Source organism: Diadema antillarum, unplaced genomic scaffold (genome assembly GCF_040938485.1).
Source record: "Diadema antillarum isolate AM-2024a unplaced genomic scaffold, OU_Dant_1.0 scf00000104, whole genome shotgun sequence".
Classification (NCBI taxonomy): domain Eukaryota; kingdom Metazoa; phylum Echinodermata; class Echinoidea; order Diadematoida; family Diadematidae; genus Diadema; species Diadema antillarum.
Window position 1 is genome coordinate 316,185 of NW_027270993.1, and position 16,272 is coordinate 332,456.

The 16,272-nt window shown below is 37.5% G+C and overlaps 1 protein-coding gene across 1 annotated transcript in view; it reads right to left on the bottom strand.

Annotated features, from left to right (window-relative positions):
- Positions 1-714: 714 nt before the first annotated feature.
- LOC139719125 (dedicator of cytokinesis protein 3-like) overlaps positions 715-16,272 on the bottom strand; it is a 129,274-nt gene continuing 113,716 nt past the window's right edge. The window contains exons 49-50 of the mRNA XM_071630556.1: positions 12,593-12,684; positions 715-2,353 (exon numbers count right to left, since the gene is read on the bottom strand). Coding sequence (XP_071486657.1) covers positions 1,577-2,353; positions 12,593-12,684 — 869 coding nt within the window. The 3' untranslated portion in view covers positions 715-1,576. The remainder of the gene's footprint in view (positions 2,354-12,592; positions 12,685-16,272) is intronic.

Genomic DNA, 16,272 nt, shown 5'->3' on the forward strand with positions numbered 1-16,272 from the left:
TACATACAAGTATGTACTATGACTGCCATGAAGAGAGATTTCTCACTTACTCAATCTCTCTCTCTCTCTTTCTTCATATTGCATAATACATGTTCTTCAACTGCTCATCAGTAACAAGAGATGACACTAAATTCCACCATTGTACGCTGTACTGGTATAACGAACCCACTGAGACTGCTACATGACCTGTATTCCTGGTTCACTCAAATTTTACATTCACATTTCATGTGTCACTGTAATTAAGTATCGACTATGGGAACATCCATCTATCATACAATTTTACAAACATGTCTTTGACAGCAAAGAATCTGCACTTGTCACAAATTTTACATCATAGTCATCTAGATATCTTTGCCGCAAAGGCTAAAACTTAGTCACAGCTTCTCTTAAATTTGCATTCTGTTGGAGGCAAGTGTTCAGGCTGATGCTGTAACAGGGAAGCTGTGAATATGAAAGTAACCAACATCTGTTGGCATCAAAGTTGGTAAGCAACACCTCCTGCACTGGTCAAACTTACTAATTCAAGAAAAATCTACCAAGTGATTACACAACATGTGAAACAGCCATAGAAACTTTCGTGTCAGTTTGAAGTCTATAAGAAAAGAAAGATCAATGACCTCTCTGTGTGCAAGTTTAATATGCCATTTTGGTCATGACATAACATAAGTAAAAAAAGCTTCTTGAAAAGAGCCTCTTCTCCCCTTAATTAAGAGTGCAAGGACGGTAAATGGAGGAGCATCATGTAAACACATAGGATATATCCAAATTAGTAACAATTGATATCAAAAAGCCTAGAGTGAATATAATGGTAAATAAACTCAAGACATTATTCATGCAACTGTTGGTTTGAACGTTGCAAAAATGAAGTAACAAAGTTGAAATTCTGTGCCGACTGAATTGGCATCCCCTTGAAATGCTTCGTCACAGCGATGGATTGAACTCATCGCTTACACAATCCTATAGGCTCCTGTATAGAGTCAATGGGGATTCTATAATCTGGTAGGGAACAGGTTAAATTTGGTCCATTGTATGCATGTCTGAAACAAGACTAATAGTCAATTCACATCAAGCCCTTGGCTAACATATCAAAGACATCCCTCTAAACGGGAATTAATCCTTGAATATTCCATCTGTTTCTTCATCATAGTCTATAGCCACAAATATGACATGGCATGGCATCACATAATGAATCTATGCCATTGTGATATATGGTGTCAACGTATTTCCCTCCTATATACCATAAGAATTGTGCCACCACAAATGCTATCACTAAACTACCACTCTTTTTCTGCTTCCATTGACAGATATGAATGGAGGTGTAGGAAACCAATTACTCATAGGGGAGAAAGGATTGTGATTAATAGTAATCTTGACAAAAAAAAAATCATACAGTTAGCACCAAATGTCCTTGGCTGGAGTGATACAATTCAGTCTGCTTCTTCCAGAACCTGTATTCCAGAATTTGAACTTTCATCTTCGGTCTCACGCAGGAGGGTATGATGCTACAAAATCCTCAGATGGACGAGCTAGACTGCTGAGCATCACACTTTCCATCATGATGTTTCTGCCCCTGCCATCATAGATTGGTACCTGATTCAGAAGTTCTAGAGGTGGTGCGATTTCGGGGCCGGGTTGGAACCGGCGGAGGCTGGGCACCGTTGCGGGGGCTGTCGTTCTGGTTTGTTGGGCTCGTCATTCCTGGAGAAGGGGGCTGCACGCGCCTGATCCGGCTGGGGAGAGGGGGAGTCACTCCAGCGTCAGCTTTCAGAAATGGGTTGTTGTCGAGTGGGGAGGCTGCACCATTGGACTTGGATGGGGCGATGGGAGAATTTGAGGGCTTTCGGGGTCTGGGAGTGGTAGGGGGAGGGGCACCTCCTCCTCCTCCTCCTCCTGGTCCTCCTCCGATTCCTCCACTGAGTGGTGATCGTCGAGACATATCTTGGGGGGAGGGGTGTGTGTGGGCGATGGGGGTATTGGAGAGGGGGGAGGGCTGGGAGGGGGGCTGGGAGGGGGGCTGGGATGGGGGCTGGGATGGGGGCTGGGCCGGGGGCTGGGAAGGGGGCTGGGTAGGGGGCTGGGAAGGGGGCTGGGAAGGGGGCTGGGAAGGGGGCTGGGAAGGGGGCTGTGGGAAGGACTGGTAGGAGGCAAACTGCTTGGGGATGTTGGGCTGGGGGATGATGGAAGAGATGTATTCGCCACTGCCTGAGGTACTACTGGAACTGACTGAGCTTGCGACTGAATCAAGTGAATCTCTGGCTTTTGCTTTGATTGGCGGCGGAGTTTGTGTTTTAGTGTCAGGGGAAGAGTGGAGTAGGTTAGAGGGGCCTCCAGATATGTCCTTTGGCGTGCTCGCCTGCACAAAGAGAAACACAAGAGGGAGACCTGTGAGCATGCTTCGTACTGGACTCAATACAAACCAAATACCTATATTTTCTGATATTTATTATCAAATCATCAAATTCCTAACAAACAAAATAACTTTTTTTTTTCATAGTATGTGTTGCTGAAAAAAGAATGTAAAGGACACCTGTTAGAGATGCTTCAAATTATGACTTCCTTGACATGTTTACTTGGACACAAAATGTCAGGCAACACAAGAGAGATGAGGATGAGTCATGTCATATGGAACAAAGCATCACACATCATGAAGGGATTCATCTCCTCATACTCAGAAATTTGTGTAGCCTCTCTAAACAGGAGAGAATCAAGCTTGAGCTGTCACTACCACATCAGCGTCAGTATGACATCGAATGGATGTTGTTGGCATTTAAAAAGTAGCGGTCCTGTGGGGAGCATGTACATGTATCTCATGCTAATGAAGCATGAGATAGTCTACAAGGGTATGGAGAGTGCTCACTTCAAGACAAAGGGAAAGCAAAGGGCGAATGACAAATGAAGTCCGCAACTTACAACCAGCCAATCACAATGCTGCTACACTGTAATACACATGCTTGTCTCCAGCTTGCTACATTACACATATAGTAAAATGCACTGGACAGCATTAACCAACTTAGCTGTGCTGGCTGCTACTATAGATTCCACTGGATGGTATCTAGAACTGATGCAACCATAATGGAGTGATACCTACACGACACCAATACCACATCCCAATGCTTGGGATGAAGAGGTACAAAATGGTGATGATGACACAGGTAATGACCTATTGTAATGACAACGGTAATGGCAATGCTGATAACGGGGATGATAATGGTTATGATAATGAGGATGATAATAGAGATGGCAATGGTGATGACAATGGTGATGACAACATTTATATTGGTGGTGATATTGGTGGTGATAATGGTAATATTGGTGATGATAATGGTGATGACAATGGTAATATTGGTGGTGATATTGGTGGTGATATTGGTGTTGACAATGGTAATATTGGTGATGATAATGGTGATGACAATATCTATATTGGTGGTGATATTGGTGGTGATAATGGTAATATTGGTGATGATAATGGTGATGACAATATCTATATTGGTGGTGATAATGGCAGTGACAATGGTAATATTGGTAATGATAATGGTGATGACAACAGTCATAATAACAGGTAATGATAGCAGCAATGACGATATGGAATTCATGAGTAAAACATGCAGAGTACAAGTATTGACATATTTCTATCTATTAATCTCACTCATGGCTTCCTTATCAAACTTTATATTAGTTGCAATGCTTGCTACACAAACCCATATTGCACTGATGCATAGGGTTGGGTATTACATGTAGAATGAGGTATTTGACTTTATGTTCATTTATTTAAAGAAATGCCATACAGCTTTTGACCAATCTCTGCATTAGACGTTGAGATGTTATCTAAAACAGATTTCTAATCATCTGATGAATACGTAAGACTACTTTGTGTATAATGGAAAATAATTCCCTGTGTAAGGAGACTAAAGAGACATAACAAACAACAGCTGGATGATGCGGCTGCTTAGTCACATGATTTCTGCAGCACATGAAGGCAATTATTCAGAGCATCACGCAGGTCAACAGGTGGCTTGCTGATTGGCATGTCTCCACAGCTACAATTCCAAATCTCACTCATGTTTAGAAATAGGGTTTGATTCTGAGCGGAATGCAATGCTGTAGTCTCTAAGTGCATATCAAAAGGCACAAAATGTGTGTCCTGATATAATGAAAGCCTAATAAACTTGCCAAACAGATTCTGAGTTAGGTTTTTCTTTTTTAAAGATTTCATGACTCAAAACTTTACAGGTCAATCTCATTTGCTTAATTTTTCCCCTTTTCCAGATGCACTGAGGGTTACAAGTCAGAACTTTGGAAAGTATATCACATCATTACGTAACAGGTATCTGAATGTGAACAGAACAGTCATACAAGTTGTGAAATACAGAGAGTGAATAACGATTTGATACAGCAATGAAATAGACTGCATTACGATGAGGTGTAGAAAAAGTCACAACACTTCTGAATGCAAATACTTGTCATTCCACAATTCATAAGTATGATAGCTACTACAGTGCAATATCTGCTATTACTCATACAGATTGAGTAACTAACAGGTATGTTGATATTTCAAGAAAACCCCTCCTTCATATATGAGTTTAGCAAAAGGCAAGGCATTAAACAAAGTACTGCATGAACAAACAAACAAAAAAGTATGAAATGAAAACAACCAAGACATGAACTAAAAAGTCATAACATGAATAAAGCCGGATCGAATCTTTGTGTGAATTCTTTGAAGTTGTGATTACGATCTTGTCTTTAAAATAAATTCAAAGGCTGTTGGTTTGGTGTTGACGTTTGCTGTGTAAAATGTGTTAGTTATAATCTAAACATTGGTATAAGTAATTTCTTAATTTTATTTAGGTTTTGAGAGTGTGACAAGCCAGGTATATTGCACTTCCTACTCAGAGGTGCATACTTTAAAGCTGTGAATCTTCTTCTGAAATGATTGCTGATGCTTTTCAATATGAAATCTGCCCAGCTGTACGCATGCATTCAAAATAGATGACTTTCAAATTAACCTTGATAACAAGTCCTTGGCACTTTATCAAAAATAACACACACACAAAACCCATAATGTACTAGCCACATGATAGCTGGGTTACAGGTAGAGACACAAACTTCAACAAACGCATTAATAAACTTTCTTTTTATCAAGAATTGGACAGAAATTTGCAGTCGAGTTGAATCTTGAGACAGGCGTTTGAGGAATAAGCAAATCTGAAACTTGTCAGCTCAGAACCAGAGGCTCTATTGCATTCTTAAGTTTAAAGATATGAGCATAAATGAAAATGAAACAATTGATCTTTATGCAATAAAAAACTTATTCAATAAAAAATGCGTAGATCTATAGGCATTGTTCCAAATGTCGGGTAAAATATCACCCTTGTGGTTATGAAAGTATGAAAGTTCAAGTTCTGATGTTCAAAAAGGTTGAATTTACCAAAAATTAACGAGGTAAAAGAATGATATTGTTGAAATGCAAGATAATTGGAAAATAACTAAAAAACTGATAAATGGTTATGTATGTACATATCAGTGGGGAAATGCTGCATACACACTTCACAGATGGATACATGGTATGTTGGATTAATAGTACTTTATAAATACATATACATTAAGCATGCAAAAATAAACACAAACGTAAAAGCAAATAAAACAAAACATTCTGTAGATGGTCTGAAATATTACTCATGATCCTTTATAAAGAAAAGACTAGAAGACCTGATAATGTAAGGAGATGAGAGGATAGTGACATCTACATGAATACCTACATTTTCTTGAAATGGGACATAGGGCCTACTGACAGAATCATTCATGACATAAACAGCAATCAAGTTTATACTCGCAGACAGAAGGCGAGTCTAGCATCATGGTAATGGGTGAAAAAGAGGCAGAAATGGGTCAAAATAGGATGAGAGTGAGAGGGCCGTGTGCAAGTTTTGTTGGGTTGATCTTCTCGATTCAAGCCATCCTTCCAGGCAAGCATGTATGATTGGAATCTTTCACAAGCCGTGCTCAAGCAATGTCACGAGAACTTCGGGATTATCAATGTAGCAACCAAGAGCATCTTATGCCGTCTCCAGTCAAACATTCTCAACAAGGCGCCAACAAAGCCTTCGTCCTCAGCATCAACTTACCCATCACAACATAACTCTTATCCTTCAAGTGCTACGGAATATCAAAACAGTGATTGATTACAAGTGTGCCACATAAATTGGTGTGAGTAGATGTGGAGCCATGCAACTATAAAACTGTTGTGTGCCTCAAGAATGTAGATGACATTACATACAACATACTTATCAAATGTCTTGAGACCTGCATTAAAAGGTGAACTTAATGATCATTCATGTCACCCATGAAGTTAGAAAGCACAAATTAAACACAGTTTGTAGCCAGCAATCTAGAATGATACAAAGAAACAGCTATACACTGTATTGTACAACATAACCTTGTGTGAAATCGCTTAACCACCCTGCATTACCAAGTTCAGATTAAAATAATGCAACTCATGAGTTATGTTCTCTATTGACACCAGACAAAATTCTTAGATTATTTCACACAATAAGCCATCAAGTTCAGATTGCTCTAAATCTTACAATGACTTGAAAGTCTTCTAGGGGTTTTGGGGTGATTATTTGCTTGATCCTACGTGTTCTCTGACATTTCTGTCCACTGCTGTTATCACTCTTTGCTTTTCCTCTCTCTTTCTCTCTTTACATTTTTTAAAAAACATTTACACCTCAGTTTAAATAAAAAAGAAGCTGTTTCCCTCGAGAGCTTTAAACATATGTGATTTACTTATGGGTAAAAAGAAAAAAAATAGACTAGCACACACTCCATACATGTAAAGTGTAGTGAAACAAAAAATATGGTGTGCACTGCAGTGACATGGCCTAGCATTATAACCCATTCATGACAGGCACATTCCTGTTGACAACCAAACTACTCTTCAGATTTAATGTTCTTCTTTTTTGTGACGGATTTACTGTTTGCCATCGTAACCTTGAGTTCACGAAGCGAACTACAGCATACAGCCTTTGGTCAAATCTTGCATATGAAACACTGCCTTTGTGCATGTTAGTGGTAGACCATATCAAAGTTTGCCTTGGTCGCTGTTGTATCTCCTTTTTTTCATACTCGAACCACATTTTGATGAGGTGCAATGAATGACTGGCCTCTATGAGTGACTATGGATCAATCATCTCCTGTCTGGTCTTGCTTCCAATGAGCTTTTAATGTTTTTACCCAGTAGAGAGGGCTGTTTTTACCAGCTGCAGCTCACTCTAATGTGTGTGCCGGAGTCTTTCTACGCTTTTAAGCAACCGACATTTAAAGGGGAAGTTTGCCTAAAAATATATTTGGATTCAGCAAATGCAGATAGATCAATTACCTGGGTAATTCTCATTGAACGTTTGCAGAAAAAGTCAATCCTTTGAAAAATTCAGATTTGTTTACTTTTTAAAGTGATGATTAATTCCATGTGCTGCCATATCTAGATGGAATTCTGCAATTTGTGATGTCACAAGGGCAGAATGATTTACAAAAATAATGCAGGAATTTTCCACAAAATTAATAGATCTAGTATATCAAAAGAATACTTGATTGTGCTACTCAAAGAGGGTATGGAGAATGATAATTCCAAAGGATTTGTGAAATTCTTCTCATTTTCTTCACCTAATTCTACAACAATTTGTAACATTATCAATTGTTACGACTTCCTATATGAAGTTCCAATTCACAGAGAGCAACACATGTTATAACCAAAAGTCTGAATACTGACAAGTTTTGAATGGATTGTCTGAGTTACAGTAAACTTACACCTAATGTTTTGATACTCTGCATTCACAGAGTCCAAATATATGTTTGGGGAAACTTCTCCTTGAAATGTAGAGCTGCAACTAACTAGACCTTGATGAATGCACTGCTGACTAGTCTACACAAGATGGTGATTTAGTTAGGCTCTTGTCTTTCTAGTTATCATTCGGGTATTACCTCGTTTCAAGTCCATGATAGCTATTGGGAGGGAAAAAAGACGTAGACACCTGAATTTATCTCTCACCCTAACTCTGTTTTATCGAGTTTCTCAACCACAATCTGCCCTTTTCAAAAGTTTCATCCTATTCTTCTGTAGAAGAATGAGGTTTATCATGGCCACTTTAGAATATGTGAGTCAAAAACAAGATTTTGAATGGGTAACAATGGGGGGACAATTGGTTGAGACTAAGCTACACTTCGTGTTCTTACTACAGGGTGCCTTTTTTTTTGCTGATCTTAAATATGGTTGTCTCCAATTGCACCATGTTGTGTTCTACTTGGGGTGAAAATAAATGGAACATATCTTGAAAGCGCTACAAGTAGGTATCTGTGGTAATCACAGAGGATGAAATGTGTTCAAGGACCCAAATTTTGGTGAGAATAATTTACTCAAAGCAGACATGATCGTGCAGTACTGTCAACACAATCAATAACTTAGGAGAATGATTGGAACCCTTGAGCCTTAAATTGTTCATCTGTGAGTTCCTGAGATTAAACTTTCTGAAAAACGGTAACTTACCTAGTATTGGACAAGAATTTTGCTGTCACTTTCCGATGTATGTGAATCGCAGTATTACCAGTCAATACCAAAGATTATGCACAAAGTCTGAATCTGTCATTACAATGTGGCAACAACAATTTCAACAATGTTGGGTTTCATCAAATTTTGGACATTTTCTTAACACTGATAGGAATCTTCCCCCCATTTAAAAGAAAACGTAAGCAGTTTGATTTTTAATAGTCTGAATCAAGGTTCAAAGAAATGATCTGAATGACATTCGAATCATATCATCAATGTCAACTTAACTGACACTATATCCTCAAAAAAAGAGAGAAACAAAACAAAGCAACAAAACAGGCATATAATTATGGATTAACACACTGTGCAGAATACATGAGTGCAGGCATTGTGGGGTATGTTGAGTAAAACCAATTAAAGCATTATGTGATATAAAACAATAAGGAAAAAAAAAACCCTCTTGTTGGTAATGTGACCAAAAGACAAATTAAACACCTGGTGTGCCTCATCTTTGATCCTCACTCTAAATATTCATGTCACTTCTATTGTTGGCATTTCCCATTAAATGGAAAAAACAAAAACAGTTTGAATCTACACTAGAAAATGAAGTATGGGGTGGGAATGTATCTGGGGTGGGGATGTATCTGGGTAGTGGTCTAGATTGTGAGGAGAAAGCTCCTCGTGGTATGTGCCAGATATTGAGCAGTCGAACGAGTCTGTGTATCAGGACAAAACAATTTAATGTTCTCTATTTCATTGTTGGGGACAGAGGACTTTTGACAGTTACAGTATTTCTTTATAAATCCAACATCAACAGAGAAAATCTGACATTGACAAAAGATTTATCTACTCTGCTTCCTGCTGATAATTTTGATCTTGGCACACATTTTTGATTGCCATTGTATTTCAGGAGGCCATTATAGTTTATAAACACATGGTAAAGTACGAAAGGAAAAATAGCCTTTGAAAAAAAGCTTATTGTAGAGGGGGCTGCAAAACTAAATGACATATCAGTAGAAATCTTAAATCAAATCAAGCAGGTACTAACAAAGAATACAAACATTACCATTGGACCATCAGCATGTCAAATGATATCCTCTGGGGTACTCACATGATTGTTTGAGCATGGGACTATGACTTTACCTGCCCATAACTACTCCTTTATTTCATGATCACACACATCACATTTATGACTTTCTATTCTCATATTTGATTAAACGAGTTCAATTCCTTTCTCTTGGATGATACATCTGTTCATACTTTTCTCAACATATTATGATCACAAGGCATTAAAAAAGTTCCTGAGTAATAGGTAAGAAACTCATGGCATTATGGGTATAAGACAATAAGTTGTATAAGCTGTATCACAAATTTTCTAAACAGCGATTATAGTGATACGGTGTTCAATGATGCCAGATTCACTTGCATTAAAGTAGTAACACCATTCAAAATAACTGTCCTCTTTAACTCCAATTTTCACTTGATCTCACCAACAAATCTTTGATCTTAAAGGGCTTCCATTACATCAAAAGTATCAAAAGTCCAAGCAAATTTGAGTGACAATGTGCTTCATTATAACATATTTGTGGAGGAAAAGAAAACGTAGTGAGCTGTGGCAAATACTTTGTGTGGTGTTCCGGCTGCTGGTGGTACACTGGATATCATGACACTTACCCTAGAGCGTCCCATGTTTTAAGAAGAGAAAACCTGAAGGACTGGCCACAATGTGAACACAAACAGAACTTTAGGTAAACAGCTGTTCTCAGATTGCATCAACAGAGAACTGCTTCAGTTGACTCCATTTACTGAAAAGCACATTTTGCTGACTTCTAGGACGTGTCATGTCAGACCAGTTAAAGGTATTATTTACCATTTGCAGATGAAACAAAAACCCAGCTTTAGTGCTTCAAAATAATTCGAAAATGTGAGTTAGGGATAGAAACAACCAATGTAAAAATATTAATCAGTATAATCAATGTTAAGTATTGTTAAATATACAAAATGTGAACAATAAATATAATAAAATTGTGTCTAGACTAAACAGTCTACAGTTATTGTTTATCAAGAAATTAGTAATTTCTAATTAGATTTTAAGCTTTATTGCAAAGATTTTATATGGTAGGATGTTTTGTGATACAACTGACCTACACATATGCATCAAATGTGATAACTCAAACATTTTTTTTTAAATCACTGCTCCCAATGGTAAACAGGATCTTTAAAAGCCTTGAAACCATAACCCTTTGGTTGAGTGGTCAATGACACATGGGATTTATTTCAGAGATAACAAAAGTAAAACTGAGTCAAATGTCTTGCAACATCTTCAAAAGAAATAGTGTGAGAGCTGTACTGTGTGTGACCTCCACATAGCTTGGTGCAAACTAAAGATATATCCCTTATTCTATCTCAATTTCCATCTTACCCTGTATAGAATGTACATGAAGAGGATTTCTAGACACTGTCTTCTTGAAATCTGAGCCCCCCCCCAAAAAAAAAAAAAAAAAAAAATCCAATCTTTTCCAAACTTTGTGATGTCAAAGAGATGGAAAATGAAACAAGTTTGCCGTGGAAGCATTTTGTCATTATCACTTCAGAGGAAACCGTGTGATCATGAGCATGTTCTGCAAATGACATGTTCAGTACACTCATATCTTCACTGAAGGAAAGACAGTATGAAGTCAGTGTGTTCATATCTATTCAACCCCAAGCCATGAAATGGCACAAATTCAGGTTGGAGTGACTACTTACAGGGGTACATTAGAGACACAAAATGAAAGCATTAAGGATTACACTATATGAACTTTCTGCCTCCCTTTAACTCTTACCAAGATATACTGCAACATCCCTTTCCTCAAAAAAAAAAAAAGTCCCTAAAATGTGTATCCATGAAGGATTTTGATGTAAGGAGAAACCTGAGTCACTCCAGCAGCTATCACAGACACAAAGAATTCAGCGTCAAATATCCGACAAGTCCTGAATACTTTATTTCAGCGACAAGCAATACAGTAGTCGTTTGAATGTTGACATAGTTAATACTTGGTTTTTTGTGCTCTCTAGAAAGACATGAGGTTAAGTGAAAAAAGGACAAACCGAAGCATAAAAGGCCATCTTCAACAGAACATGAGCCACTGAGAGGGAGGTTATGTAATCCAAAGTGTATGATCTAAAATATATTTCCTACAAGGGAAAAAAAATACAAGGGCATTATGCCTACAATGAATAACTCATCTGCCAAAGACATGCTTTTCCACTAATAGTATTCTGATGCATTACTAAGAAGAAAAAAATGACAAAGACTGACAAAAAAAATCTGGAAATGTAGTTGTTATACTATGAAAATGTAGATTTGATTCATGGAAATAGCCAATACAGAGTAGATAAATAGTAGGCACAATGTGTGAGAGCAGGTAACAAATGGGGGGACAGACAGATAGTATACAGAAAGGGATAGCTAGAGAGAGAGAGAGATCGGAGATGCATATAGAAGAGATACATCATAGAAGAGTTGAGAGACAGAGGTATGATTGATATACTTGATGTAGCAATCTCTTGCAGCAGCTTACGGATGATGCTACACTGGGGTACTGTACACACGGTTTATTTTGCTCAGCTTTGATTTTCCCAGATCTATCCAATCAGTCAATCAAGTCTATCAAGTCAATAAAAATCTATCAATCAATTAAGACAAATGTATGAAATTGTCTTACAAGTTTCATTTTGAGAAGTACTAAATTTGAAATATTAAATGCAAAATATACACCATATACAGTACATACCCAGGTAGATGGACAGATTTTAGATGAATGAAAAGACAAAGATGGAAAAGTACATACAAAACTAAAGAGAGAGAGAGAAATAGAAAGACAGTGAGAGAAATGGAGATACAAGAAAACAGATATATAAAATGACACATACAAATCTCTTTTTCTTTTAACCCGCTGAAGACTAGCTGATTTTGCTATAACACACATTTTCCCCAAAGACACCTGCCCAAGTATACACGGGACTAGTCTTCAATGGGTTAAAAACCATGCACAGAATGTTGGTACTTACGTTTCGCACTGGGAGCGGTGGCGGGGGGTTGTTGATTGTTTGGTCCTCCGTGAGATCCGGTCCGGAACTGCGAGAGCTAGAGCTGCTCATGCCTGGTGTGGTATGGGCAAACAGAAACAGAAGGAGAAACATGAATGAGGTGGGAAACATGATCCCAGTCAGTCTCAGAGCTCTACCTCCATGAAAGAGGCCAAACAGTGAGAACACTGGCGTTTTTTATTTGAATACTGCATACGCCATATATTTAGCAAGTCTAAATTTTCGCGAATCGGGACTTCCCAACGATTTTGTGAGTGGTTAAATTCGCGATCGTGTGGAGTACTGCACTGAACGGAGAAATGTATATGTGTACGTCACATCCATATCGGGATCAGAGTCATTATTTTCGTGTGTCTTTAATTTCGCGAGTATTACCCGACTCGTGAAATTTGCGAAAATAAAAACCTTGCGAAATATTCGGCGTATACAGTAGTCTCAGAGAGTCAGCTCCATACATTATTGCGTGGAAGATCTACTTACCTTTACATTATACATTACTTAACTCTTTGCGTACCAAGTTCGCACACCCGACTCAGTCGACAGCTTGCCAACTTCGCATATTATGCTCAAATGCACAAAATGATTTATTGTGAATATTGGCTATTGGCAGGAAAAATTAGCTATACCTTTGTCGTAGCATAAACATCCCAACAAAACTTGCAATTTTCTCTACAGTCTTGCTGTACTGCATTTCTAGCATAAACACTTCTATACAAAGTAACATGGCTTTGAAAAACTAAATGTTTATCAAAGGTGCTCATGAATTGTGCCTCAGAATAATGCAGCATAAAGGAGGTTTACACTGTGGCACATGAAGAGTTAATTATCTTATGTATGTGATATGTCATTTGCTTTGATTATATAAATATATACAACCCCAGTCTGCTGTGACAGGATTTGTTGACATTCATTTAAATCACACTAGAAAGAAAAGATGTATAATTGAGGAATACTGGCAAAAGGCTTATTAACTGTCAAATATGCTTGGGAAATGAAAATCAAATATCTTTGCTGCACTAGTTTTTGACATGGGATTCCAAACCTATTCACATGGAAATCTTCACTGACATATGTACATCATTGCTATGAAACAATCTATTGGGGAAATAAGAAAATCAAGTGCTTGACAGGGATTGAAATTCTCCTTCAATCCCTATTGCAGGTCTTGCTTACTTCATTACTCTGATTAATGCAAACTAATCTTATCACTCAATATATCAGAAATCCTAAAATGCAACACTGCTACTTAGAATGTACTTGCATATCATATCAGAAAGTGTGGGAATCATAACACTTCATACAACGAAAGCATGGAAACACTTGTATGACATGTTTAGTGGTTTTCTTTTTTCATTTTTTTTTTCTTGATTAAGAGTCAAAGCTAGGAAACAGGACAAAGTATTCATTATGATTTATGTCTGATGAATTATCATTACAAAATGCACAATCACAAGTTTGTGATGTACATGAGGCTATCAATATAACCTAGTTGTTTATGGGCAAGCAGTACATGGTAAGCCTTTATTGTGTATCTAAACAGCAGCTATCAGGTTTTAAAATTGCCTCTTTTTTAAAGAAACTTTACAGCTTGTGCAACAGGCAAACAAAATGAAATTCATAAGCAGCATACAGCAGCTTCATGTTTATTATATTAACAAATATATGAGCACAGATTCACTACACATAAAATATTCACGGTCTTATCATGTATGTCAAAGGAAGCATACAAAAAAAGCAACTACAATACACGTTGTGTTGGTGGGATAACACTGCTTTTTTTCTCTCTCAAAATCATGCATTTACAAGAGAAAGATGTCGATTGAAGTGTTCTAGAAACTTATGCATACATGAAAACAAATAAAATGTTTGTGCAACTATCAGGGGACTTTAACAGCATTACATAAGGAGTAATTAGGATTCATTTAGGAAGCATGGGCCCATGCACTATAACACATAACAAAAGCCAAATTAATGGACAAAGGTAAAATCAATCAAAATGGTAAATGTCTATTGTGGTGGCAAGTATTGTAGGCATAGATTTCTTTGCATATTCTCTGTGAATTCTGTGATAAAATCAATGTGAAGTGAACACAATTTGTTTGTTTTCATTTTGCATTGTGTTAAAAAAAAAGTTGGATATTTGAATTAATCATTTATTTGTTTTAACTGTCAGATTCAAATCATACTGTGCTCAATTAGGTTGTTCAATTGACTTTGTATTTCATTTACGTATGAAAAAGAAATTCAGAAATCAAATCAAATCAAATCAACAGATGTTACGTAGTGATGGGTGAAGCTCTCCTTAAAGCTGAAAAAAAGACAGAAACAAAGCAAAGGAACCCTGAATTCTGGGGTTCCATTCTTGATTTGCGCTAGCTGGCATTTAAGGCTATCTTGACTTTTCATTGTGGGCTAGAGGACTGCATGATTTGAATACAAATTAAAAAGAAAAAAAATTAATGAATAGATAAAAGCAAGAAATGCTCATATTCCTACATATTTCTATCTCCACAGAAACCAGAGGGTACCGGTAGTGACAAAATTCAGTCCTCTTTTCGTCTTGTTTCTTATCTCTAGCCTTCACTTGGCACGGAGCATTTCATGAGACAATGTACAAAGTTTGTATGTGGCTCAAACTTGACTTAAACAGTTATGTCAAAGGGCCCCTTAAAAAAACAAAACGAAACAAACAAAACTGCTTGAACTTATGGAGAACTATGTGGCCTACATTCAAGCACCCAGCATGTCGTAAAATATATTTCACAACAGAGGTGAGATCATCTCTTACAATATGACTTCTTTTAATTGTCGGTCAAGGCTATGATGCATGAATTTACATTTTGATACTAATTTGATACTCCAAAAAGAAGGTGTGAAATGTGTGAATGGAATGCTTGGCTTACATGTTGTTTTTGACCCATTTAGTTTTCATACTTCTTATTCTACATAGTTTTCCTGGGGCAAAAAAAAAGTTTCAACTGCATTTCAACTCCTTATTATTTGAATAAGTTCACATTGACTCATGCAGACGACAAACTGGGCAACACTCACTACTCCCTACCGCTGTACAATCAGTAGGTGGGGTCCAACAAGGAATGCTACACATGGGACTGTGGAATACAATACACAGGAAAACACACACGACCCCCCTAAACTACAGGACAGCAAACCACAGAAAATCAAAGAACGAGATGAAAATTGAGGCAGTCATTGAAGGGGAGTCGGTTGCATGATGGGTCTTTGCTGAGCAAGACAAACTTGACATCGGCGAGATCAAATCGCGATGGTCTCGCATCCACAGTAGCTTGGACACGGGCATGCACTTACCAGGTTTAATATGCTCACTGGTCATTTACCAACGTATTTGAGCATCCATGCTCATTGACTAAAACAAACGTAAAATAGCGAAAATAACCCCCCAAAGAAATCAAACACAGTCTATTCAGCAAACTTGACAACTATGTTTTGTTTTGTTTTTTCAGCTGAGATGCTCTGAATCAAAACTGCAAATAAAATATAGCTATTAAAACAAAGCTCTTTTTAGCACCCCTTTAATCGCGTTTTCATGATAAACGAAAATAATTTGCCATTTGATGAAATATTTTCTTTGATGGTGTGCAGCAAAAATGCACTTTCTCATC